The 27,260-nt window shown below is 40.3% G+C and overlaps 1 protein-coding gene across 1 annotated transcript in view; it reads right to left on the bottom strand.

Moving 5' to 3' along the window:
- The window catches only part of ZCCHC24 (zinc finger CCHC-type containing 24), a 106,950-nt gene that overhangs the window by 63,494 nt on the left and 16,196 nt on the right, over positions 1-27,260 (bottom strand). The window contains exon 2 of the mRNA XM_035562024.2: positions 25,347-25,547. Coding sequence (XP_035417917.1) covers positions 25,347-25,547 — 201 coding nt within the window. The remainder of the gene's footprint in view (positions 1-25,346; positions 25,548-27,260) is intronic.

The raw sequence follows: 27,260 nt of genomic DNA, 5'->3' as shown, positions 1-27,260 counted from the left end.
ATTGTTTTTTTCATTCCCCACCCCGTTTTTGTTGTGTATCCTAACAAGAAGCTCTGGGTGTTTAATATAACTCCTTTCCATGTAATCCAAGTAATTTGATCTGTTTCAGCCCATCCAGGGCTCATAATTAACCTGGTAGTCTCCACTTTAATCTGGGTTACATTATTTCTCTTTTCTAACCCTATTTGATAACGGGCAGAATTTGTGGAGGTTCAAAGGCTAGGTTCAGATAAACATTCCCAGGTTTAGATTCCTATCAAAAACTTTCTAGGCCTGCTAAAGCGACTTGGATATATCTAGATGAAAGATTCCTTTAACCTTTTAGTATCACCTGTGCTTTGGTTGTATGGGATAACTTGACAATAACTTTTCCTGTGGTACTCAGCATGTCAGTTTCCTGTCCCTCTGGAATTCAGCATAGCAAAGGTCTATAAACATGCAACAAGATGAGAAAAAGCCAAGTATCCATACTTGGTCAGAGCTCAGTGGAAGGTTAGCTGTAATCTGGTTCAAATACAGACTTTTGCAGTCACTAATATTTCATCTGATTCAATTAAATCAGCTGTGTCTTGATGGCTATTCTCACTCCTGTGACTGAAAACAGTCATCTCTTGTGCTCCTTCCGCAGTCAGCACCTAATGATCCATGACAACAAACTGTTGATTAGGTCACTAGTCAAGTCTGAGGCATGTAACTGTAAGATTACTTAATCCTCCATAGCTGGCCTCACGTTCTTGCCTAAATTCTGATTGCTGGTGGCATCATGCTCCGCTCCAATCACCTCCACAAGATGGTGATGCCTATGTACTAGCCTGTAAGGCTTGTACTAGCTAGAAATACTTGAGACAAAGTACAGCATCGTTACTGAAACTAAAGATCACCCGAAATCTTAGTTTTGATGTCTTCTTTCAAAGATATTTCTTCAAGGTCTGGTGAGCCCATCTGAAGCCCAACATGGCGATCACTGTTGTGCGGTAGCTGCTGCCCACACTGATGCCAGATGTGATTACGGTCCTTAATTCCTCCCTTGGTATATAGATAACAGAACTACACGGTGCTATCTCAGGCGTGTCACGGGGACGAGGAAGGATCTAATGCTGACTTCCTCCTGGGCTGTTGGTTTTGTCATGGCACGTACCTTTCTTCTATTAACACGTATTTAACAAACTGAGGCAATGAGACAACTGCAGTATAGTGTACTGCCCACTGCAATTTGCAAACTCTAGGTAAGGCTATAAAAAGGCTTGCAATTTTGGGAAGTATCTGTTTCTTGTTCATTTTCTCTTCCGTTTCCCCAGGACTTTGCTAGAAAGAAAACTTTGTTTCACCCTTCCCTTCTTCTGGATCATGTGGATCAGAACAGGGTCTAGCTGTGCATCTTGTTTTAATCAAAGCAGGCAGAGGAGCAACAACACAGGAGCCTATTTTTATCATCTGAGAAACAGCTGTAGTTAAAGCAAGAAATAAATTGCAGTCTAAATGAAATTTCAGTGGTCCAGAGTATGGTTATCACCTGTCTCCAGAATGCAGTCCGAGAACAGATGTGATAGGTCCTAATATGCATACATGTGTTCTTGGGCGAGAATGATTAGGTGAGGACAACACTCTGTGCTACCCTGAAGAAAGACTGAAAGGCTCAGTCCATTCATCTCCTATCCCCTTCTACCCCCAACTCCGGGAAAAACAAAACAAAACAAAAACAACAAAAAAGAAAAACCCCACAAAGCTTCTTCCCATAAATCCCCCAAACTTCAACCTTTGTTTGTTGGCAGATGATTGCTCTGAACAAGTGGTTGCAGATAGATGGGGTGAGAGAGAAATCAGGCAGGTATGCTGGCACAAATGTCACTGTATTTAGAGTAATGCTGCAAATAGCCCCAAGCAGGTTAGATAAGAAGTCTATGCAAACAGCGTCCTAAGAAAAACTGGGGGAGGGGAAATGGGGACTTAATGTTTTTTTCTGCTTGCTGACCATAGTTAAGATCTTCTCATTTGTCAAAGGGAAAATGCAGTGAGACTCCTTGTTCATTTTTGCAGAAGCAAAGCTTCTTGGCAAGAGAGTCTGAGACCCTTTCCTATTAACCTTTGTGTGTTCTTTGACTCTCTGCAGTACATGGAAGGTAAAAGCTGCAAAGGAGAACGGTCTACTAACATTTTTGTTCACTATTTGTGAGAAGCTACCTATCATGCTAGGCTTTGTAGAAACACATGGATGGAGGGAGTCCCTGCCCCAATGAATTTAACCTCTAGATGATAACATGGATAGGAAAACCATGCAAAACTACTTTTGTTTTGAAGATCCGCTGTGTATGTGATATTAGCTCTTGTAGTCTTGCTACTGATTACAGTGGCTACATCAAGTCCATGCTCGAGTCAGCCATTCTGTTCTAGCATTAAGTGGGGAACTTCTGGGAAAAAGAGGATGGTGGTATTATGGTAGTTTCAGTGTTGGCTTTATGGACAGCACATTTTCCCCCTTTATTAAAATTAATCTCTTAAGATTGAGATTTCATTGTACACTTTCAGTTTCTTCCTGTGATTTTGATGAAGAATGATTAGACTGAGTGAATCTGCGTGTTTACAACAGCAAAGGAAGGAGGCATGAGTTAAAAAACACTAGGACCTGCAAATAACAGCTGGGCATAGATAAAGTATGAGAAAGAACACGAATCTTCCAGGCTGTAGCTGAAGATCAAATGAATTGAGAGCATTTGCTTTTTCCATTAGTGTTTTCACATGGCTCTGCCTCCAGGCTTCAGGCAAGACCAGAAGCAGAAGTGCCAAAATACCATGAGAAAGGCTGCTCTTGCAAAATTTCTGGCCTGACCAGAATAGGAAAATCTCATGAAAGACTGTTCTCGTCTGCTTTCCAGCCCTGCTTGGCAGGACCAGAAGGCTAAACCAGGTTCCACTTGGAAGTTTTGAACCATATTTGAATATGTTGGTTTCCCATGTCTTTTGTAAATAGTATTCTGTAAATCTGTGGTATGACAGCTGTACTAACTTTATAACGCTTATCCCCAGACCTGTGCGCACCAGCAGCGATGAAATGCTTTTCAACCCTTGTCTGCAAATTATTTATTATTTATTAGCAAGCAGAGATCCAGAGTCTATTGAAGTAGGAGCTGTACAAAAAAAAAAAAAAGGGCAAAACAAAAAAAACACATAGGCACATAGTTAAGACAGGATTTTGCCACAGTTCCTTGACTATAAGACATGGACTGATGGTATTGCTAACCCAAAAGCATACAACTAGTCAGCATCCAACCTAGATTTTTTGAATTCAAGTCCAGAGCTTAAACCACAAGACCATTCTCTCACAATCAAATGAATGTGTTACACATTACAAGAAGTCTAAATGCAAACAAAAATATCTGAAAAGCCCGTTGTGCAGGAAACTGGCTGGGATTCAGTCTGTCGCCTCAGTGAGTTCACATTTAGCCTAATTCACTCCAACCACAGAAGCTTGCATGTTCTATTGTAGTGCCTGTGGTAGAGAGTAAGCAGAACTGATTTCAAAGTCACTATGCACAATGTCTGTGCTTATTAAAAGGCAAAAATCAAACTCTTGGGTTCTGCAACTAGTAAAGCTAATGATGACCTGCAGGAAAAAAAAAAGGGGGGTTGAGAATTCATGACTGTAAAGTTGAGCCGTGGAACTACCAAAGGAAGGGAAGAAAGTTGGAAGAGCTTGTTGACTCAGCAAGCCTCCATGAGAAGTTCTCCAGGAATTTCTCCATGACTTAGTGTCAGTCACTGAAAGCCATGTTATTTTCTCACTTTAGAGCTCGCTATTTTTAGTTGCTACAATCTAATTGAAGTAGCAATGTGATTTCCATTGAACAACCCTTTCCCTCAATGCAACAAGCAAAAATGGCTGCCTTCAATAACCACAGACACCTAGTCCAGTCACCTTCTATATTAAAGATATAGCACAAAACCCTTATGCTGTTTCCAGTGTATATTTTATTGTTAGGACATGTAGCCAGTAGCAATGTGCTAGCCTGAAGTTCCAGGGACATACATTTACCAAGGAGGACCTGGCTATGATTTTGAAAAGCATGAATTCCCTGGGGAGAATGTGTGGGGTGCTGCAGTGCCTTAGGGCAGACTGGAAGAGCCAAGGAATATATTTCTGACTGTGCTAGAGATGCCCCATGCAAGGTCCATTAGGCAGAACAAATACAGCTCTGTTTTACGTGAGGCGAATGGATTCGAAGGGCACATTACTGCCTTCTTGTAAAAAAGGATGTTCTTTGTGACCAAAATTCCTCAGCACGCTGCACACTGTAGCTAAACTGGGGAGGTCCACGTACAATATCTCTGTTGTATTTCTGGGGCACTGCAAGAGACAATAGCAGAGGGAACAATCCTCACTGAACAGTAAATGGGATTATCTTTCTGTAGGCTTACAATATTTTCATAACTTACTGAGCAGAATTGAACTGTCTAGGCTCTAACATGAGGCAGTTTGAAAGAGCAGCTTCTGGACCAGAAGAACATAAAACTAGCCCACAGCTTGGCCTAAAGTTGCTGTGATGCAGCACTGATGCCATCACTGAAGCACTACTAGTGAATCTTGTCGGCAGGATGCCATAAGGAAGACAGAATCTGCCATAGAAAACCCAAGGTATTTTGGAAGGTTTCTGACTTTTATTTGCCTTATTACTTTCGTATAGAATAGTTGTCTTCCGCTGTTGACATTTCCTATCCCTGTGGGACCAGGGGCCTTTGTTACTGTGTGGAAGAACAGGGCACAGCAGCATAAAGCCAGGACAAGTGGTTATGATAAAAATTACTAATAGTATTGCTCTTGCTCCACTTTGAGATTAAAGAGGACGTTGGCTGAAACTTTTTGAAAAAAAAGTGTGTGATGTTAACTTTTGTTAGCTGACCAATGTGTTCCTCAGGGTACCACTATTTTCTTCATTTCATCTGGTTCCCAGGAATGGCAAAATAGCAAACTGTTGTTTTCCAGAATCTCTCTTTGCCGTTCATTAACCAGCCCCAAGTGCTTTAAGCACATATTCTCTGAACTAGCGGGGTTTTGATTGAAGAATATTTTCCACAGACCAGTCACACTATTATCCACCCACTGTGCTGGTTTTCTTTCCAGAAATACACTGTCAACTGAAACTACATGATCAGTACCAAAACAAATCACTATTTGAACACTTACTACCATCCCACAGGGCGTAATCCCTTAACGGGCAGGACTGCCACTGGTTCTAGTGTCACTGCATTTCAAGGCGAGGTGGGGAGCTTCAGGCGGAGCTCTTAGGAGGATGGGGCAGCATTCATCTCACATTTCAGCATGCAACTGTGCTGTGTCACAGCCAGTCACACTATAAAAGACAGGCACATGTAGGAATGATGTGAAAGTACTTCACTGGATTCAGCTGGCTGGGATTGACTACATCACAAAAAATTGTCAGGCATCCTACAGAACTCTTCTGTTTGGATACAACAGAAACACGTGCAGGAGGCTGTATCTTGCAGATAGTTTTTGCAATACACGGCTTTTTGGTTCCAAAGCCATCTCTTTAAGAACAGAAATGATACAGTTCGTTACAGGCAAGGCTTTCTGCGCAGCTTCTGCACCAGCACAAGAAATGCAACAAGTCCGAAAACAACATCTTGGTTGCGCTAGAGCTAGTTTGAGACTCTACCAGAGGGCATATCACACCCCTTTTTGTGCACAGGACATCTTTAACAGTGTTGTTTGGGGCCAGTTTTGTTTTCGTTCTGGTCCCACCTACTGAAGTTGTGAATAATGGTGCCAGAGCCATAACAAAAAACTTTATGTATAGATGCCTGCCCACAAATAAATGCACTGATATCATCCACATGTGTACCAAAGGCCATCCAAGAAAGTGCCTGAATGCCGGTGACCCTCTTTCAAACCCAAACAGTAACTTCATCACCGTTTCATGCTCATTAAGATTTTACATGTTGTGTTTTAGCATTTGCTGGTAAGATGGTCAAAATCTTCATGGAGTTCTCTTTTGGCTGGTGGGTGACAGCAGAGGGATGGATGTTCCCTGCTAGAGCAGCCACCTCTTTGTGCTAAAGAGACGATTATATTTTCCTAGGGCACCTGTTTACTTCAAGGGGAGAGCATACTTCTGTTGTTTCCAATATGTAATTCAAGACAGGTAATCATGATTTGATCTTCCTTTTTTATTTTTTCCCTATGGCAATATAAGCATAATATCGACTAAACAGAAAATATAGTTGGATTTGAGGTCCATATTTGCTAAATGCCTAGAACTGCTACATTATGCTCAGTACTGAAGATTAAAAGGAGAAAACATGTTTCTAATGCATATCTAATGCTGTTGATGATACCAGTATTGAGATTCGTGCCTGCAGAGCTGTAGTTCCTTGTTTCATGTATCAGAGCTATGAGGAAATGTGAGGACAAAGTCCGAGAACAGGGCATGCACGGATCACTTCACACCCTTCCTCCTGCACTTCCTTGCAAGAGGACCGGTGGCTATTTTCACACTGCATTGATTCACTGACACACCTGACAGACTTAGAGCTCCAGTTCCACTAACAGCAATTCAAAATGAGAAGCGAGGCAAGTCATACGAGAGGATTGTTCACTAGGAGGAACGCAGGGTGGGTGTGTTTTAGAAAAATGGCTCATAAAGCCATTTAGAACCAAAAGTGAAAGTTGTCAGAGCAACTTTGCAAAGGTTCCCTGGCAGGGGCTTACAGCAGAACCTGCTCCCACCTCCTCTCCAGCAAGCTACTGAGCTATTTCAGACTGCTTCACTACAGATATGTGGGTATCTTCTCCAAGCAGGGAAGGTACTTACTTTTGATTCTTTTTGCTCTTCTCTCTCCTCCATCTTCTTGTTCACAGAGAAGCACTACCACAGCTGCTCCTCCCAGGAAGCAAAAGATCAGTCAATTGCTCATGCACACGTCACGTCACACTGCTATCAGTACACCACAAACTGAGCATGTCTTGATCCATTTGGTCTCAGGATAATATCTAAGGAAAAAAATACTACTTTCATGGTATTTTTTGTAGACAAGAAGAATTGGATAGGAACATAAAATTTTACAAGAGGAAGTTGTTTGTTGTACCCATCTATTTCATCTATTTGCATGATGTATCTGGCAAATGCTGTTGTACTGTGGTAAAATGCAGGAGGTCCAGTTTCTGATGAGAAACAGAATTTTAAGGCAAATGAGAATATTGCTGTCTTGTAACAAATGTCCTCTTTGATCATTCTTCTTCAGCCAGCATCCTCTGCATGGCACTGCTACGTTTGTTACATACCACTAAGATGCAGTACAGAAAAACAGTTAACCATGTGTTTAGTGAAATGTTAACATACCCTATGTTCTTTCCAAAAAGATGGAAGGAACTCAACCAGGTACCTGGGCAGGAGCACACTGATCGCTCTTCTTTTGTTGAAACTGATGGAAAGGATGTGATCTTGTAACAGACCCTAAAGGTGAATGACCATCTACAAGAGGTGGGTGGGGGAAATGTACTGACACTGACTAGCATCTCGAGACAGGAATTTCTCCTAAGTGGGCTTCCATCTTGAGGCTGTGTGACGCTCTAGAGAAAAATAATCCACAGGTGCATGCTGAACCTTTCTGTTGAAGTTGTTCCTAACTGTTAATGACTATGGAATTGGAGTGTGTCCTCTAAACAGGAAAGATTGTGAGAAACAGACACATGGAAAAATATATATAAACTCTAAAACAATGTTTTGCCATGTGGAAAAAAAAAGGAAGGTTGGGAGGTTGACTTGAACATGAAGTAAGAAAAAGTTTCAGGACCAGTGAAAGCCAGTGAAATAGTTTTTCTTCAAAATAATTTGAATTTAAAAGAAATGTTCAAAAATAATATTTCTATTTTTTCACTCGTTTGATAAAAGAGAAGCTGTCTTTTTTCAAGTCTAAATTAGCTTTTTTATTTTTTGCTATTTTTGTAAATGCTTTAAAATCTGTCAAATGTAAGTGTAACGGTGTTCTGTCAAATGTAACTTCGAAGTGTTTCTTTCGTCTGTTTTTTTTTTTTTCAGAGGTTGCCTTTGTTTTTCTATTTATTAGTCCTCACGGTTAAACACTTAAGACATTAACTGTTTACGATTCTATAACATTACTATGCAGCAAGGGAACTTAAGCAGAATTTTAACTATGCTAATACATTTTTTAAAAAAAATGTGACTAAATTATACATTCAGACATTAGAAAGGTTTTTATATTTTGAAAACTACTAGAACAGCTTTGATTCTTACTTACAATGATGACTAGTATGAGGTAACTTTTAGTACCTAGTATCTGTCAGTGTGAGTCATTCAGTCTCCCAAATTCACTATTCCCTGAATCAGCCCCATACTTGAACTGGTTGTAATGGGGTGCTTGTCAAAGCTAGTTTAGGGGTGAGCTGAATCTACAAATGAAAATTCACCATTTTCAAAATGTGGATGCTGAAGCAACAGCTCTCTTTTGTTTCAGTTTGATAATATTACATGAAGTTGTTGCCAAAAAAGGACCAAAGACAAAATAAGGACTAATAAAGTCTGGAGGAGACAGAATTTTTGAGGTGTGGCAAATAAGGAAGAGGTTGGGTAACTGATGCAATGACCTGAATGATTGGATTGGTTGCACACAACTATGTTCTAGCACAGCTGAATGTGAAATCAGAGAGATACAAAATGTTTTCTAATTCAGTTCTCAGAGCAATTTGGTCAGCTTTGGAGAAACAAGCAGATAGTTTTACTGCTTCCAAGGACCAAACCAAGCAGTAAAATACTGGAAATAGATAGCACATCAGTCACAGGCTGGCTCTATAGCACTGTTGGTATCCAACCTGCAGTTCTCGGTGTTGACTGGGATGTAGATGGTCAACATTTGTATCTCTAGCTTTGAATCTGAAAGGAACAGATAGCTTTCTAGCGAGGGGGCATCATTTAGAACGAGAAATACTTGTTTTATGTGGAAACATGAAGAAAAATACAAAGTACAATGCATGGTTTAGAGAATTGTCTTGCCATTTCTGACTCAAGATTAATGTATCCATTGCACAATTCAAGTTGTTTCCATCCCATAAACACAACAGCTAAATAAAGTCGGAGTGCCACGCTAGCTGAAATTCTCAGCAACTAGTATTACCTGGGTTTTCCTGTTTGTTACGCAAACAGATATTGTAGGCCACATCATCCAATCACATCATCAAATAGATGCATCCCCACAGACTTGAACAGAAGCAAGCTCACGTGTCTGTGAGCAATGACCCTTTTAAGCTTGAGTGCCTTCAAATATAAGTTCCAACACAGAAAACAGTGCTGAAAATTTAGGAGAGGTGGTAACGCAAAAACTGATAGTGACAGAGAAGAGGGAAGATTTTGCAGCTCCTAGTCCTGTCGCTGGTTGAGTTTGCAAATCATTGCAAACTGCCTGCAATGAAAAATACTGCAGTGCAAAGCACATTCTCTGTGAAAAAGTTGACATAAAGAGCAAAGCTAGTGCAGGTATTACGACTTAAAATGGAGTTTGGGTTTTTAATTTATCTTTATTTCCCCTCTTTCCCATTCAATTGGGACAGAGAAAGTAGAATTTGAAGTCAAAATTTTACCTGTTTTCACTCTAGATCATTATTTCCTCATGTTGTAATCCAATGTATTCAGAGGTTCATTGTCTGCAGCATCTAAAATGTAGTGAGTGCCTTAAGAGAAATTTCTGTATCAACTACTTGGGTGAAATACTACTGATTCATTGACTTGACCTGTGGGCTTTTTCTGTAGAGAGAACTCAGTATTTGAAAGAAAAAGCTGTTTTCCTCCTGATCATCTGTGTCATGATTATATATCTTATTTTCTATCTCACAGGACATGTATTATAGTAGCTCCTTTGGAGCTGGAAATTGCATGCTGTTTGCATGCAGTCCTAATTCTCTATGAAAAGGCTCAGCTAAGTGAGAAGGACCACCAGCTCTGTAGCCTGTGGGATGTTTATCTCATTGGTTCACGTAGACTACCCCAACAGAAAAGTCAGGGAGGGCTTAAAAGAAAAACCAATTCCAAGGAGCTTTCTCTTCTGGAGATGTACAGTGTGGTGGTACTTACAGTGTCCAAACTCAGTTACGCATCCTACCTAGAACTGTCATGAGAAGGAGTCAGATTTCTAAGAAGCAGTATGGAATACATCAGTGTTATAAGGAGACAGTGAAAATTTACTGCTGGATATTCAACTGCTGGTTTACAGTCTGATTTATGGAGTCCAACTAAAAAGTACTGTAGGCTTTTTCAAGAACTTCAAGTTGTTGGGTGGTGTTTTCTTTTTTGTTTGTTTTTTGGAATCTATCATTTAACTATTGGGGCTCACTGCACTTTGGTTATGTACCTTATTGTAATATACCCATCCAAAGTGTGCTAAAAACATCCAGAGATGAAGCCACTGTGTCTTAGCTTGCTAGATATACTAAGCAGATAAAGGATATGCTTTCTAGAGTGGCTTGCAGTGATGAATGAAATGCAGCCTCTGGAGATTAAAAGAGAAAAGTATAGCAAAAAAAACGTTGAGGTTAGAAAGCTAGATAAGGTTTGTGTCTCTGGGAACTGTATACAAGAAATACAAGAGCTGTGCTCTCCGTTCCCCATTATGTCAGCTTCAGTGTGCTAAATATCTCTTCTTCAGCCTTAATTATTCTACATCAGTGGAAAACACCTTGGAAAGGAGACTGAATGGGTCAAAATCCTGATCTTTGATACTCTGGAAAAGGAATGAGGGATTTAACAGTAGCAGCTGGATAAGGAGAGGAATTGACTGGGGAAGAATCTCAAGAATGGAGGTGAGATAAAGAGAAGGTATGACACAGTGCAGAACGTGGGGTCAGCAGGGTCAGACCGTTTGTGCATGCTCCAGTAATTCTGCAGGAACAAGACAATACCCTGTTTCTAAAGGCTCACCATCCAAAGTTGCTTATGTATGACTCCAGCTCCTACTGAAAACAGTAGGTCTTCACCATAGATATAGGTCCCTATTTAAATAAACTTAAGGTGATGCTGTACACTGACCTCTCCAATTATGTTCCAACAGCTGGCAGTCTTCAGGCAACAGCTGTCTTCTCACTTCTCACACTTCCCTGCTCCTATCTCAACTAGCTTCTGCTTTTGGCCCTTGTCAGCCATCAAATGTATTAGGACTTGTAGGAGAGAAGGCTATGAGGTAAAAAGAAAAGACATGATAAGAAGTGTTTATGAACAACGATGCTTTCATAAGATACTGCTCTTCGTCCTGAGGAAGATGGGTAAGATCCAAGGGATTGCATTGAGGTGGTTTGCATCCTTCGTGGAAAGGGTCACTCAGCCTGCCCCCAGAAAGAGCAGTGATCATTACAGCTCTGCCACTAGTCCCCACTGTGCTATCTTTGCACACTAGTCCTATTGAATCTCTGCATACCACCACCAGATGAACTGCTACAACAACACAGGCTCTAAGGCAAACTCTACAGACTGCATCCAGCTCTAATCACCCAACATCCATCATCGCAAATAATCACCAATGGGAACCAGTGTTCAGATAAGACCTGCTCGTGAATAATGAGCGGCTCGATAACCTTGGCTGAATACGTAGTCTGTGATCTACTGATCTAGTACTTCGAAGTGCCTGTAGCTGCAGAGTGGTTCCCTTTGCAGGAGGCACAAACATTCAATAGCTCTGTTCAGTCTGACAGCAGACACCTCCCAGAGTTTGTGCTGATGCTAAACCGATGCTCTTGCTGAGTACGTCCATGAGTAATTCTGCCATCTCCTGATGGTCAGAAGATTTATCTCTGTCATACTGGATATAGCTATGGGCCTTTGCCACTGCCCTCCAAGCAAAGCAGTACAACATTCAGAGATGTGAAGCTTGAAAACCCCTTATCTGCAGAATGCTGCATTATGTCTTTTCACTACCTATGGTTACATGACTTCTGGATCAGAATTAGCTGGGACCAACTGGTCCGGAGCAGAGGCAGCGCTTGCCCAGAGCTCTGAGAGAGGTGCAAGTGCTACGAGAAGGTCCCTTCTGTTGACTGCTCTGCTTTCTGGCACAAAGGAGATTGCTACCAGCAGAGCAGCATTCGTTAGTGAGCAGAACTGAGCTTTCCTGGGTTGCAAGCTGAACTGAGACAGTGTTACTTGCTCTCACAGGAGCTGAAGCTCAGCAGCAACGTACCTTGCACTTCGAATGGGAGAAGGCATATCTGACCTCATTTTTCCCATGTTAGGGGAGACAGTTACTAAACAGAAATGCTACATTACACACACAAGACTGACCCTGGGAAGAGACTAAAAATGCAAACCACAGACACATGCCTTGAGAAAGCTCAGATGCTAAATTATAGGGAATGGGCACAGAACTGACTTGAGTGACTGAGAGGGAGCTTTTGCTTCATGGCCATAAATCCTCCATCCACAGGTATGGGAAGGGCCTGTGAAGGACAGAACTTCTGTAGCAGTAGAGCAACCTTCCTCTCTATCTTGCCAATCTAGAGGAGTGCTGCTGTTGAAACATAAAGGCAAAAGTAGCATAAAAGCAACTTGGGGCTTGTTTTAAATCAAATACAATGGAAATGAGGAAAACCCACAATGTCTCACAACCTGTGCCTATGGGAACACACCTTGGAGTCAAAGCATACCTTAATATGCTCTGATGTTATTGAAAGCACAAAGGACAATGCTTTTTTCAATTATTCACTTGTCTGAAAACTACTGGAAACATTCCTTTGACTTAGTCACATAAAAAGCTTAAGTAAAAATTTATTTTCATTAAGCAGTTCCCCTAAAAATGAAGAAAATTTCTTTTTCCAAGTGGCTCCTTAGCCCAAGACTCATGGTACAGAAATTTCTTCTGAGGCCTAAAGTGTAGTAATTGTAAGGATTACATTATATTCCAGAAACATAAAACAGAGAGAGACAAAGATGTGAAGATAGAGTTGTAGGGGGGCTACATATGATCTTCTGAAGTGCCAGAAGACTAATTGTAGGAATTCACCTTTACGGCATACTGGGTCTCTGTATGCTGTGGGGCTCCTGCACCGTGGCTCTGCCAAGCGTTAGGGTTCGTGTTGAAAGACAATGACCCAGGGCTACGGCTGTTGGGAAATGAGCTGGCAAAGGAGACCGAGGGCTGCAAAACAAAATTCCTGTGAGGAATTCTTAGTCTGGGGAAGGACTGGACTGCGCAGTCAAAAGCTTTGTGGTCAGGGTAGGGGTTATGGAGAAAGCCTTTGGGCTGGAAAGAGGCTGCCAAAGAGACTGAGGGGGCTGTGGAAAGAATCGTCCCTGGGGAATTCTTGGTCTTGGAAAGGGCTCGGGCACCTTGTGTGCAGCTCAGCCTACAACTAGGGTCAAGCTTCAGAGAGGAAGCCCAGAGTTACAGCTGTGAGATGCTGCAGATAATCCTCCAAAGAAAACCAGGGGAAAATGTTACCATTCTCCTTGCAGGTTTATTGAGTCTCTGGATGGACTGGGACCCTGAAACAGCACAGCCAAGGAAGCAAACAATTCAGTAATTTACTTCACATTGCTTTTTTATTTCTGACTCAGAATTGCCATTTGTGATGCTCAATGTAATTTTTCAGTAGCAGTGCTGAATTTGGGACATACTAGGTCGGGTTAGGGCTCAGGGTAACGGATAATCACTCAACTTCTTCTCAACTTTTCCACCAAGAATCTTGATTTGTGATCAGTTTTACCTCCAAGCTGTGCCCACCCCCCTGCTGCCGTCTGGTCTCTGAAAACACGCTGAAATCTAAAGTTTCAGCCATTCTAGGAATCTCTCCTGATTCTTTTTTTCCCAATCTCTGAGAAACCTGATCCACCAGATGGGTGGGAGAGCTTATTGTTTTTTTGTCTGACATCTGGATTTCATTAGCAGACTCATGCGTGCTGAATCAGGAATGGAAGCTCAGAAGAAAGCAGATGAGAGTTAAAATTGTGTTAATGCTAACAAAAAAATAAAAATAAAAATGCCCCATTCCCCTCTCCAAGTTTGCAAACAAACACAAACCATGAGTCATGTGGTGAGCTCAGTGTAAGCAGCACAGCCCTTATCAGCTGTACCCACTTACGCTAATGCTGGATGCATTAATGTCTCAAGCACCGATGGAGAAGAACATTAACTTGTTTACTTGTATATGTCAACATTATTTTAAAAAAAAGAATCTTTTCCAATAGTTTCACATGAACAGCATTACTTTTCAGGTTTGTGAGCTTATGAGAGAGAGTCTCCTGTCTTCTATTTAAATAGAGTCAGTACAGTATGCAAGGAAATAATTTACAACATACCAACCAGGTAAGACTTGCTGCTCAGGAGACCACTGTAACTGATAGCAGCAAGAGGGAGGGTTTTTTATTTTGTTTATATATTTTTTAAAAGTTTAACATGCAGCAACAGGAGTGTTGTCCTAAAAGTCAGGGTGTTATTAATTACCATAGCTCTCTTTACTGAATAATAGAAATAGTAATGTAAGCAGCAGCTGTCTGTCAGTCCTGTATGTGGTGCTGTGCTGTGCCAACAGCCTCTGGATGGTTGTTAGATCTTTTTTTGCTAAGACTGATGGCTGCAAGCATACAGCATCCATCTCTCCGAGGCACAGGGAGCTCAGGCTGAGTGCTGTGGCACCCAGCCACAGCCCTGCTGGCTGCTGGCACGAAGTGGGGGTAGATTAAAGTAGTATTTGTGGCTGCCTTGCACAGGGAAAGAGGGACAGACAAAAAGCTTTTGGTCATGTTGTAGAACTTCAAATGAGCCTAGGATAAGGAATCAAAATTACAAAATGGAGAAAAGGCAGAATTAGTACTTCATGTATTGTTAAAATTGGCATCTGTCCCCTCTAAAGAGGGGGACCTCAACCTACACATCTGATGTGCACGTACAGCTGCTATACTTAGGCAGGACAATGGTATCACTCAAGGTACAGCTGTGTAATGTTCTTGTATTTGCAGAAAATGGATGGAAACATTTGGTCAGTAATGCAAAAATGACCACCACGTTCTAAAATCAGAGCAGTTAGTTTCATTTGAATACCAGCACCCCAGGCTACATCAGAGATATGGCTGTCTCCTGTCCTGAGAAAGTTACATTCCTGTTACAGGTGAAATGCAGGTGGATGCAAACTTGCCTATCACAGGTGTGTAACCACCTCAGGACAGAAATGAAGCCATAATTTTACACGGCGAGTAACAGTTTTCAGGGAAACCTGAAAAATACTGGACTTAATTCTCCACTTTTCCGTGTTTGGTGTAAACACTGACAGTGGCAAGCGCAGCAGAAAACCCCGAAGTGTGACCATGGTGGTGGCTTGTCCTCATGTAAAGGGTTCAAGAGAACCAAGCCCAGGCACACCTGGCATTACAGGACAGGCTTCTTGTTGTTCTGGATAAGAATGATCACGACAACAGCACAGTTTTAGCCTCTCGTCATTTAGTCTAGTTTATTAGACCTACTAAACCAAGACTTAGAGAAATCTGTCATAAGTAGCAGACTCCTGATTTGTATTGAGCAATAAAAAATGCAGGCCTGGAATTAGTAATATTTTTTATTTTTAAAAGCTGTTTAAACCAATGCATTCTTTTTTCCTTTAATAATGAATCTCCTTTATCTCCTTTGACCTTCTGGGGGAAAATAAATAAATAAATAAATAGACATTTTTACCCCACGATTTCTTTGAAATGAGGCTTTCTCACTGCCACTTTTTGCTCTTCCTTCTCTCATTTTCTCACTTCTGCAATCAGGCATTAGGGGTAAGAATAACATTCTCTCTGCTCTCACTTGCTACTGTGATGGTCCCCTTCCTGACCCATGAAAGACCCCATGGGCAGTGTTGGGGAGCATGTGCTCGGGCTGCAGGTGGTGTGGGTGTGCTCATCCAGGTGGAACTATTGATTTGCCTGGGCTGTTGCAGAGTTTTATCTACAGCTGTACACCTGTGACATGGGTTAAAATTAGAGATGGATTCAAAACCAGTATTTTGTATGTGAAATGCTTGGGCCTGGGAAATTACACTGAACTCATGTCCAAAATTAAAGCTCAATACCACATCTAAAGTTTAGTTGAAACGTGCTCTTTCTCTGCAGAAAGAAAAAGGAGTTGTTTTCAGGACTCGGTAACACGCATCTCCAAAGGTTCTGCTCTACCCCATGCACATTTCTGTACAGCCGAAAAATGAGATAGAAACAGAGAGTAGTGAGTGTCTTGTGGAAAATCAGGCTAAAATCTGAGGCTGAACTAGTAATCAAGATTATGTCACTTCCAAAACGTCTGCTCTTACTGCTAAAATCTCCAAATATTTCAACTTATGTGCCTGTCCATGGGCTTTATTGCCTTAGCTAATAATTTGGCACTGACTAGGCCCTGACATGAAAGGCTTATTCTCCATTTTGTCTAATTGCTATAGGAACATTTTAGCTTTTCTGAGCTGTAAAGGAAATTTGAAAGAAAAGGCTTCTTTTTTAAGGAAAGAAACAGTTTTCTGCAAACTTTGGAAATGTCTCCTTAAATAACAGTCTCGTCTTAGTGACATGTCAGACAATTTCTGGTATAAAATGTAAGATGCAAAGGAAACAAGTTTATGGTAAGTTTATCAGCAAATTTGACTATTAATTTACTGCGAGGTGTATTTTGCTATTAAAAAATAAATGCGAGAGTTGAAGATATTTGGCATTGGTGAGGTGATGCAGAGAAACAGAATAGGAATTGAAGCAGGACTTGTGCCTGTGGTCTGAAGTTCTGTTCTCAGCTCTTTTCAGTTGGGCAGTTGGGGAAAACATTAGGTTTCTGAGACTCATATTACACATCCGTACTACATAAATACACTGACTTTCTGGACGTAGAGTGGAGTCAGAGCTAACACTTGCAGAATATAAACAGGAAAAAATATTATGCAAGTGACTGCTTAATGGCATTAATTTTAGGGAACAAATACTTTTTTATAATACTGAAAGCACTAGGAGTGGCCTTATGTGGAAAAAAATCTAATTCAAAAGAAATACAGTTTCTGCTCTCACTTGAATTTGCAAGAAAATTAGCATGATTAGATTGATAGGTCCTCAAAGTCTTTGGGTTTGGTGTTTTAACAGTTACAAACACTGACTGTCCTTTCACAAGTGTCTACTGAGTGGTACTGCTGTAACAAGAAACCTGCAGTTTTAATAGCATCTGCACTAAATTGCCATTAATTTAAGGCTAAAACATGCAACTTTTACTGTGCAGGCAGCAAATGGCAGCTCTGTCAAAACGTGCTCCTTGTGCGAGAGCACAGTGACGAGAGCTACTCTAAAGGGACAGCCTCTTTACAGACTAAATGCAAAGCAAGCCCATGAACCCCAGCATCACTGACAAGATCAAATGCTTTGTTCTCCAATACATGCAATGCCTTCCAAAAAAAACTTCCTCCTCAGGTCTCCCTTTGTAGCACCAGGATTGCTGATTGTAAATAAGCCAGCTGGCTCAGTATACTCTGTGAGGTCTTCTATAAATATATATGTATGTATTTATAGATATATATTTGTTGTTATAAGAAATGCCTGTTTGCTTCAACTTTTACATTTTAGCATTATTGTATTTTGTGCAAAAGTACTTTATGTAAAAGCGCAGAGAGGAAGGATTGTGGTAAATGTTAGAGCTGGAGATATATCTCGAAGAACAATCAATGATCTCTTATAGCACAACCTGAAAAGTTGTTTAATTATCATAAAATAGACTCACAGAATCATTAAGTGTGGAAGGGACCTTGGGAGGTCACCAAATCCAACCTCCTGCTCCAAGCAGGACTAACACTGAGTTCAGGTCAGGTTTTCTAGGGCTTTGTCCAGTCAGATCTTGAAAACTTCCAAGTATGGATGGAAATTCCACAACCTGTATTTCACACTAAACCAAAATACTCTTATGAAGTGAGAAAACATGATTCACCTCATGTTCCATTACTACTTGCTTATCAGTGCAAATGAGGAGTTTATAAACAAGTGAGGTTTTGACCTGGTAGTCCTCGCTCTACCTTATCTCCAAATCAGCTTGCGGAGAGCTGGAAACCAGACGTTACTTTCCCTCTCGAGAGGAATGCTCATAGTAATTGTTTCCAAGCTAAGCACTTAATTATGGTTTATCATGAGTTTTACTGCAAGCTAAGCAAATACCAAATTGTTAGTAAACAGAGTTCAGATTTAAACCAGTGTAATAGCTATGTTCAGTCTACTTCAAAGAAGTTGATAAAAGCCTCCCGGTGACTTGCCCAGGACTTGGATCTGATCTGTTGTGCACAGTTTTTAATTAAATTATGCATGTTCAATGTAATTAGCTGTGTTATTAATATGCAGATATGCAATAATAGCAAAATAAGGCTGGGAGATTCTCTGGGAGGTTCTTTCACTTGTCTCAGGACAGGATCACATGTGAAAATTCTGATGTCTGTTTATCCATAGTATTCCAAAAGTTTTCCAATCATCAAGAGCCTCCCCAAGCACTCTATTTCAATGCCTTCCAGTGCCTCCCAATTAGAAACAGCCAAATTCAAGCCCAGTGCTCAGGACTCATTAGCTGTGGGTCTGGAAAACAAACTGTGCCCTTTATGGAAGGTTTTAAGCATATTTGCAATTTATTATGTCTTTTGGGACGGGACAAACAACATTGGTTCTGCAGCCTTTAATCAGAAGTCATGTTTCAGAGACCTGAAGTTAATGTCCTTCATCTCTACTCTTCCCTGAATGACTGTGCTGAACCTGGACCCTGATGAGGCTTTATCAGTGCTGAAACCCTCTTCAGTTGAAATGCCAGATATCTGTGAGGGTCTACATTTAAACAGCATTCATCTCCTGAAGTCCACCTTGCTGTCAGCGGTCACCCCCCTCAAGCTTATCCAGATAGCGAGTATGCAAACGAGATACAAAAGCAAATAAGAAGTTGGAACACAGCGAAATGCAGTCCAGTTGTGAGGCAGGTCTTCCAGTACCAATCCCACAGCCACCTCGTTGACAGCAATTGCACGGGACCCGAGAGGCCACCCGAAGGTCACTGCAAAGACCAAGCACACATGCTCTCTAACAGTATTTGCCTTTAGCACATCTGTTTACATTGCATTTCCCACAGCAGAAAAGCTTGAACTTGTACCAGTAATAAGGACTGAACCACAGTAATAATGGCTTAGTGATGGTACATAAGGAAGAGTTTGGTTTTGGCTGCTCTTCCAGACTTTGGGGAATGCAATTATCAAGCAGTGTGCTAAACAGGAAAGGGGAACAGACACAGTTCACTAGATATTTCTGTTTTCTTTTTCACTATCTAATTGCTCTTATTCTGGTATGTTAGGGTTTGGTATCTTCTTTCGAAACACTCAGTTTATCAAACAACAGGACGTAAATGCCACACGTTGCAGCCATGGTTTCAGGAGTGCTTTGGGTGCATGCTCTAAAGCAGGGCTGGTGGGATTCCCTCTTCTCAACATACAGCTGGCCGAGTTGCTCGCCCCTCTCATAAACGGTTTAAAGGCGTGACATGAGCTGATTTTGCAGAATTTCCAAAATAGAGAGCGATGAGTATCTTTTGATGTTTCAGACTTTTAAAGCACCTTAGATTTCCAGAGGTAAAATGGATGTTACAAAATTACAGCTCACCAGACTTTTGTTACAAGATTTCTGCAAGTGCTCACAGTAAAAACAGAAAAGATCTGAGAAAAATGTATTCATCTTATCTCACAAACTCTGAGAAACTTGGCAGGGCTAAGTTCAAACATATGAAAAAAAAAAAGAAAGAAAGAAAGAAAAAATAACCTGCAATAAATTCTGTATTGTATTTGAAAACCTAGAGTTTTCAAAGTGACTGCATATAGCAAAAACAAAAAGCAAAACAAAACCAAAAAACTTAGCCAAGTTCAAATCATCTAAAACAATTTTATCCAAGTTCTGAGTGGAAAAATATGAATAAATGAAAGTAGTATGTTGTGTATAAACAAGCAGAAGGAGAGCCTCAAATTGTTCCAGTATGTCATGATGTGGAAGCTTAGTATGTGCATAGGTGTTTGTAAAATGAATACCTAAGAAGTACAATTTCTTAGAGATTCAGGTGAAGAAATATGCACTATATAAAAGGGGTTAATGTGTTAGTGTGTATTCTTAAAATAGAGAATTAAGGGTCTGGATATGAATAGATTTGTCTTCTGAGTGCCACGTGCAGTTTGAAAACAATTACAGTACAGACTATCAACAAGGTTTTCTGTCTGTATTGGCCTTATTAAAAGCAGTGCTCCTGTACCAGAGATTAATTTACCTGGTGTTTTCTTTTATTATATATCCCATATTATCATCTTAACCTCTGTAAGAGGGATACTGGTTTTAGTGATTCGAATGTCTTTTTATCCAAATCAGGGATTCACTGTCAGGCTTGTACTAACTCTCCCAGCCCACAGAACTGAAGCATAAACGAGCAAGATCTGTACAGCACGGTATCAATTGCCAGTGAGTATATTCTGATCAAAAACTACAGTGAAACCTGCAAAGCTGAGCCATATGGGGGTTCAGATTCCTACGAGACTGTAGGGCTCATCCTGTAACTGAATAAGAATACCGATATTTCTCTCAGTTCACTGAAGAAAAGACTTGTTTATTTGGAGGCCATCACTAGATAACCAAAAGACTACTGTAAAATGTAGAAATTATAACTATATTGTTTTCAGAGTGAATTTTAAAGACTTTTTCAGTCTATGATCTTCCTTTACTTCAGAGCTTTCTGAAACATCATTTTCCACTATAAATATATATTTTTATTAAGACCTCTAAGCGAAAAACCAGAAGGGTTAAATGTTTGTTTTTGTAACGATGGCAGTTTATTCATCATTGCCATCACAGCCAGCCTTTGGTACCTGGAGAAAGCACAGCTGTGGACTCCTTGAATTTTGAGGACACTTGAGAGCCTTTCACAACCATAAGGCACAAGACAAATGAAATGACTGCTTCAGGCTTGAGAGTTGCTGCAATCATGCAGCCAAATAGCTGCCTGCTGAGCTAGCTCTGCTGCCAGAGACCCGCTATATCTGACTACAGGGAGGGACAGCTTCAGGGCAGCATGATCTGGCAGACCGAGCTGTGGACAGGGAAAAAAGGACTAAGCTCAGCTTGACGCTGATTTCTTCCACATCCTGCATGAAACCACAAAAGCAAATCTATGCAAACTCAGGCAGCCACAGTAATTACCTACTACTCCCGTTGACTTGAATACGTATTCTCAAGGTACTTTAGTTTGGCAGGATCTGCTTCAAAGATCACTGTTGCCAAAGGAAAGACTCCCATTGTTGGCCTCATTAATATGGATCACACCATACATTTCATTCACAAAGCTAAAAACGCAGTCCAAAATGAGACTAATGTTGCATCTTATCACATATATACCTGTGGTAGTATGTCTGTATTTCTATGAGTAGGCACATACATTATCCTCTATCAGTATAGCACAAAATTTGGAAATACACTCTGCAACAGTTTTGTATCTCCCAGGGACTGGACTAAACAGTTTTCAGAGAGCTTGGCACTAGCAGGGGGTACCCAACAGCCTCCTCAGCGAGCATTCTGTACAAGGTGGCTGGAGTCATGTATTTTTAAGTGACTAGGTCTGCGTATATTTTCACAATAGGATTTGACAGTGCTTGAACGTGGTTAGGACAGAGAGACCAGCAGATGGAACTTGTGCTTGGCAGAAGCACGCAGTAAAGCACTTTGGAAACTTTGAGTACAGTGATGCTGTGCTGGAGCTCTGGGCTTGGACACTTCCAGGACAAACCATTACCTCCCAGATTAACAAGGGGAATGACATAGACAGTAAATGAGGTCTAGGATCTGTGTCCACATCTTTCCTTCCAAAAGAAAATTTTGAATAATGCTGAAAGTTCAATCATTCACTGACTTCTTAGAACCTGAACTAGGACTTTTATTCACACATGTCCGATATACTGCATCTACCCCCTTATGCTGTACTTTGTGTGGGTTAGATCCCACACAAAGATCCCTATCTAATATGTGATTCTGTGATTCTAGGACTGAGTGTAGAGTGGCAACATCACATAAAAGTGGTAATCACCAAAACATTACACTGTAAAGGAGCAAGATTCATTTTGTAGAGGCCATGCACAGAACAAAAAGAACCCACTGTTCATATTTTATAGAATTAAAATATATAGACTACATTGATAATAGGTGAAAAGAAACAATGTGACTTTTTTAAATGTCTTCTGTGAATTTCTGCATCTACATTTTTCTAAAAAACAAAACAAAACAAGAAAAACAGAAGTTTGTTAAATCCCATTTCAGTTTCCAAACAGATTATTTTGAACAGGATATCAGACAAAGTACAGATACCCGAGGTACTTAAGTCCTAAAGCTGGCCTTTTTTTCAATTATAATTATTTAGCCTCCTCGAAGATGATCATCACTTAAGATAGAATCAATACATGTATTTCCATCAGTACGGTACACTATCAACTCTTACAGTAACTGAGAAATAACACATCTTTACAATGTTCATAACAAGCAGATTTAAGGGAGGATATAAAGTCTCAAAGTTGTTACACAATTTCTTTGTTATGCAGGAAAAACTCTGTAAAACACCCCTTTCAAAATCTGTTTCTTCTTAGGCAATCACATTAAAAAAAAAATGATTTATTGATATGCATTTTGTCCAAATCAGATTAGTTTCTCTTGTCTCTTTCCAAACCCAAGTACTTAAAATATGCAAAACTACTTTGCTTTTTTTCTGTAGAATTTGCAAAACAACTTTTATTTTTGACAGCATTAGTAAAACTTAGCTTTGAAATCTAAGTGATGAAGTAGTGTATGTAATGTTCAAATAAATAAATCAATTATCATCAAAAGGAGTGGTAGCAAATTGGGTCTTTCTAATAAAGGTCTGACCCTGCTGTCAGTACTCCATTCTTGTGCACAATGTTTTCAGAGTTTTGAATGTAACTCATGCACACCAGGTCATCCCCAGTTGATCTGTTCTCAAATGTAGAGAAAATAAGGCAAGTGCTTAAGTTCCTGTGAAAATTTGTCTGCTCTTGTTCAAGAACACATTTCACTGCTGACTAGCACTTGCTTGTGTTAGAAATCTCCAGAAAGAACTATTTTCATATCACCTGCTCCTTAAGTAGGACTTGAAATTTAACTTTGATTTGTAGAAACAGGTAGGTGCCTAAACAACACAGGGCACCAATGAGGTCTGATCTGGGGTGCTTTATGTGTTTGTAGTCGCACATGTTCAAGATGATGGAAAGCACACAAGGACAGCCATGAGCACTGGGGAACAGAGAGGGTGACTACCTTTTGTGAGGGGACTGAGAAAGTCTGGCTCAACTAGCCCTACAGAACGCATGCTGAGAGAGGATATGGTTGCAGTCTATTAATACATCCTGAGATAAACACCAGGCAGGGAGATGAGCTATTTCGGGGAAGGACACTGTTGGCAAGAGAACAGATGACTATACAGTGGCCACGAATTACATTTATCCTGGAAATTGAAAGATTTCTAATTATTACAGTGAGGTTCTGGAGCACCTTCCAACTAGAGCAGCAGTGAGGGCAAAATACTGAAGTACTTTCCAACTAAAACTGGATCAGTTTACGAAAGGCGCTGGACGATATGGCTGCCTGTAACTGTAGCTACAATGTCCTCCAGTCATTACTTGCTTATTGGCCAGCCATGGGCTATTCTCTTTAGAAAGTATTTTCATTACCTTGTTCACAGAGAAGTTGAAGATATTGCTAGTATAAACTTAATACATGGGAAAAAATACACAGGATGTGCAATTTAAATAAATTAATCTTCCTACCTGCAAAACAAATAATGCATTTCTCCTCCAACTCTGACATGCCCACTTGAGACCATCAGTGCGAGCTGCAGCTTGCATGAATTAGTCATCACAGGACCCATTGCATATATTTGACTTCCTACACCGCAGGGCACGGTCATCTCCCCCAGCTCAGCATTGTCATTGCCAAGCACACCCAGGAGTTGTAGTTTTAATCCCCTTGCTAAGTAATGTATGCTGTTACATGGTCCTGTCTCAGTATTTTACTGTAGCATGCTAAACTAAGTGCATTAAACACAGAGGTATACAAACTGGAGTATTTTTGAGCTTAATCTTTCTCAAGGAAAATTTCATGTTTTCTTCAAGAGAACTGCCTTACTCAATGTATATTAAAAAGATATGAAGTAAAAATATTTTCAAATGCCGCGCCCAGGTCTGCAAATGTAGTTTAATTCCACAGCTTTCATTAGAACTAATGAAAGATATACAGCTAAATTCCATGAAGAAAACAGCTTAGCCCATGCATAGCAGCTGTTGGAATACACTCAGTTAAAGCTCATCTGACATTAGACTTGATTTCACACTGACCTTGTTCAGCTGGCAAATGCTTTTCTGACTGTGTTTTGGCTTATAAGTCTGACATCCCCGACTGCCACAAACTGTGGTTAATTCTACGCAGATTAATTCTGCTGAAAGTCACACATTAAGAGGGTAGGAGGTTAAAACCACAGTAAAGTAGATAACAGTGATGTCCACATTTTTATTTCTAGAATATTGGCAGAGCTTGAATTTCCTTGGGACTCTACATAGAATATTATTGGAGTTGTGGAAGTTTAAGCCAGAAACACAACTACATCCAGCTGAAACTTGAGAGGATGGAGAAACCTTGCACATTGTGGCTTGGATCCTCAGGAAAAAAACTGCAGATCGGTAAGTGCTTTTAGTGCACGCAGGTTTATGCCGCTTTTCTATGGAAATAAATATTGCCAGCTTTGCCACTACAAAAAAGTTCTTGGAGTCCAAGACCATCACATCTTGCCAAGTATAGCAAACCACTTCTATCAGAGCAGACATTTTGCACTAGATAAACTTGGAGCTTGTGTTACTGCAAAGCTAATTCAAAGTTCCCATCCAGTGTAACAATTTCTTTTCCTTTAGCATATGTAACTTGTTATATTTTTTATTAAGTGCCATTGCTAAACTGACTATAGGGTGTGCTGCTTAAAAATGTAGTTTACACAATCTTTGTGACAGAAAGATACATATTAGCCACTTTTTAAGTTTCCAAAATCTACTTACTCATGTGCCTTGAAGAGTATCTTTGTAATGCTTATCTGGCGAATGAAATAGCAATTTTTTTTCCATCGGCATTGTGATAAAGAATGGATTAAAGGAACACAAGGCTAGCTTGGCATTTTGTCAAGATATTTTTTCAGTGCTACTCTAAAGAACTATTTCAGTCAAATTCTGTGTTACTAAATGAATGAACATTGAAAATTTTCATGAGGGTTTTTCCAGAATATTGTATATTGCTTACCTGTGGGCAGTCTTTGATGTAGTGTCCCTTGTTAAAGCAGAGGTGGCACAGGTAGTTAGGAGGTGGCCTCTTGCTGGGTTTTCTGGCTTCTGAAGAAAGGGATAGGTCAGAAAAATGCTCAGTGAGGGAGCTTAACCCATCCACTATGTTGTTAAGGGAGCCATAAGGAGATGCACTCTTATACAGACTGCTGCTCAGAGCCTGCAAAAGAAAAGAGAAAACTTACATGAAATGTAGCACATTAAACAATTAAAGATTGTTCTCAGACTGCTCTGGGTAAGGGAAGGATGAAAATAGCAGAAAAAATGTGAGAAGTTTTTCATTAAGAACATGGCTGCCTATTTGAGGGGAGCAATATAGAGGTTATTAATGAAGAGGTTTCTTGAAGGCAGAGCTGGTCACCCCACTGCTGGGGAACGTAGGGAGCTTGCCATGGTTCACTTAGCCCAGTCTTTCCACTGAGCAGTGATTGCTTTCTTGTGTTTGATCGTACCGCAGTCATGGTGTGGTTAGAACACACATGCAAAAAGAACAACCCACAGAAGGCAACATTTTTGTGTCCAGAACTATTTACAAGAACAATACTGAAGTCAGGGAAAGGAAAAGAACACCAAGAAAAACACAAAGTAACTTTTAATTTCCAATCCAGTTAACGTGACAGTCAACATAGAGTCCCGTGTTCAAGCAATAACAAGAAATGTCCAGATCTACATCTATCTGGGATTTTCTATGGGGAAACCTTCTGTGATTTAAATGTTTTCTGCTAAATGGTAAATACCTAGTTTTTTGTACTTCACCTCTATAGGATCTTCACTCTCTCAATCTGCAAATCAAAACCACGAGCTCTTAATTTGTTATTCTGTTGTTTTAAAACTAAAAGAAACCCATAATCACCTATATACATAATCTTCCTAATGGAGATAACAAGTATTCATTCTCTTTAATGTTCTAAGACTCAAAAGAAACTGTGTAATGGGAATTTAAGGAATAAATGATAGCTTTCTTTTTTGTTTTGTATTTTTGAACGTGGTAATGAATCACTGTAGGAACAGAACAAACTCGTGTCCTTTTCACCCTGAAATGATGGGACACATTTGATAGGGTGTTTCTCTGTTACGTCTGATGTGCCTCACAATAGTGCTATAATTGTGTAATTCTACTGGCATCAAAGAATTACTGCTGACTTATGGGAAAGTGAGGTAAGAAGACATCCAATCTGTGCCTCTAATGGAGACCTTATTTTTCAGTGCTATTAAGTCCAAATATTTAAATGGAGTCTTCATATATGTTAATCAGGTATTTTGCAGGTGTAGAGAAATTGGTTGAGATAGCTTGTGAAATAGATTTTTAAAGGGGATTACATTTATCTCAGAGATCTCAAATATTCAGGGTATCTGTACAGTGAATGTGGTTTCTGGGTATGAGTCACATATTGAAAGAATCCTATGGAAGCCCTAGGCACCTCTCTGCCCACTCTTCCTGGAGTCAAACACAGCTTACTGATCTCCACTAACCTCCATACAAAGCCAAAGCTGGTGCATGGCAGCAGGATCAATCCAAAGGGACACAGAGTAGGAGTGCAGAGCCCCAAACCCTGTCTTCACCTTCCCATTGACCTGCTCACTGCCCCAGAGAAAGTGATTACAATTCTCTCTGCCCTTTTAGTCTAGGGAACGGAATAGAATGTTTTCTGTTTACAAAACCATAAGCAGAATGAGTCCAACCTCATGGGGGACTTCATACATCATCTGGCACTGAAATACCCAACATTTAACTCCAGCACAGTGCCGATATAGTTCTGTACTGGTTCAAGATGTTCTGGCTGCTGAAAGGAGAGTCAGTCACTTTGTTTCAGGGGTTAAACCTGTACATTTCAAAAGGAAAAGCTATTGCACAAACTGAAGAAAAGGTTTT

The sequence above is a fragment of the Cygnus atratus genome, chromosome 7 (genome assembly GCF_013377495.2).
Source record: "Cygnus atratus isolate AKBS03 ecotype Queensland, Australia chromosome 7, CAtr_DNAZoo_HiC_assembly, whole genome shotgun sequence".
NCBI classification, from domain to species: domain Eukaryota; kingdom Metazoa; phylum Chordata; class Aves; order Anseriformes; family Anatidae; genus Cygnus; species Cygnus atratus.
Note: the sequence above shows the minus strand (reverse complement) of the source record. Positions and strands in the feature narration are given on the sequence as shown.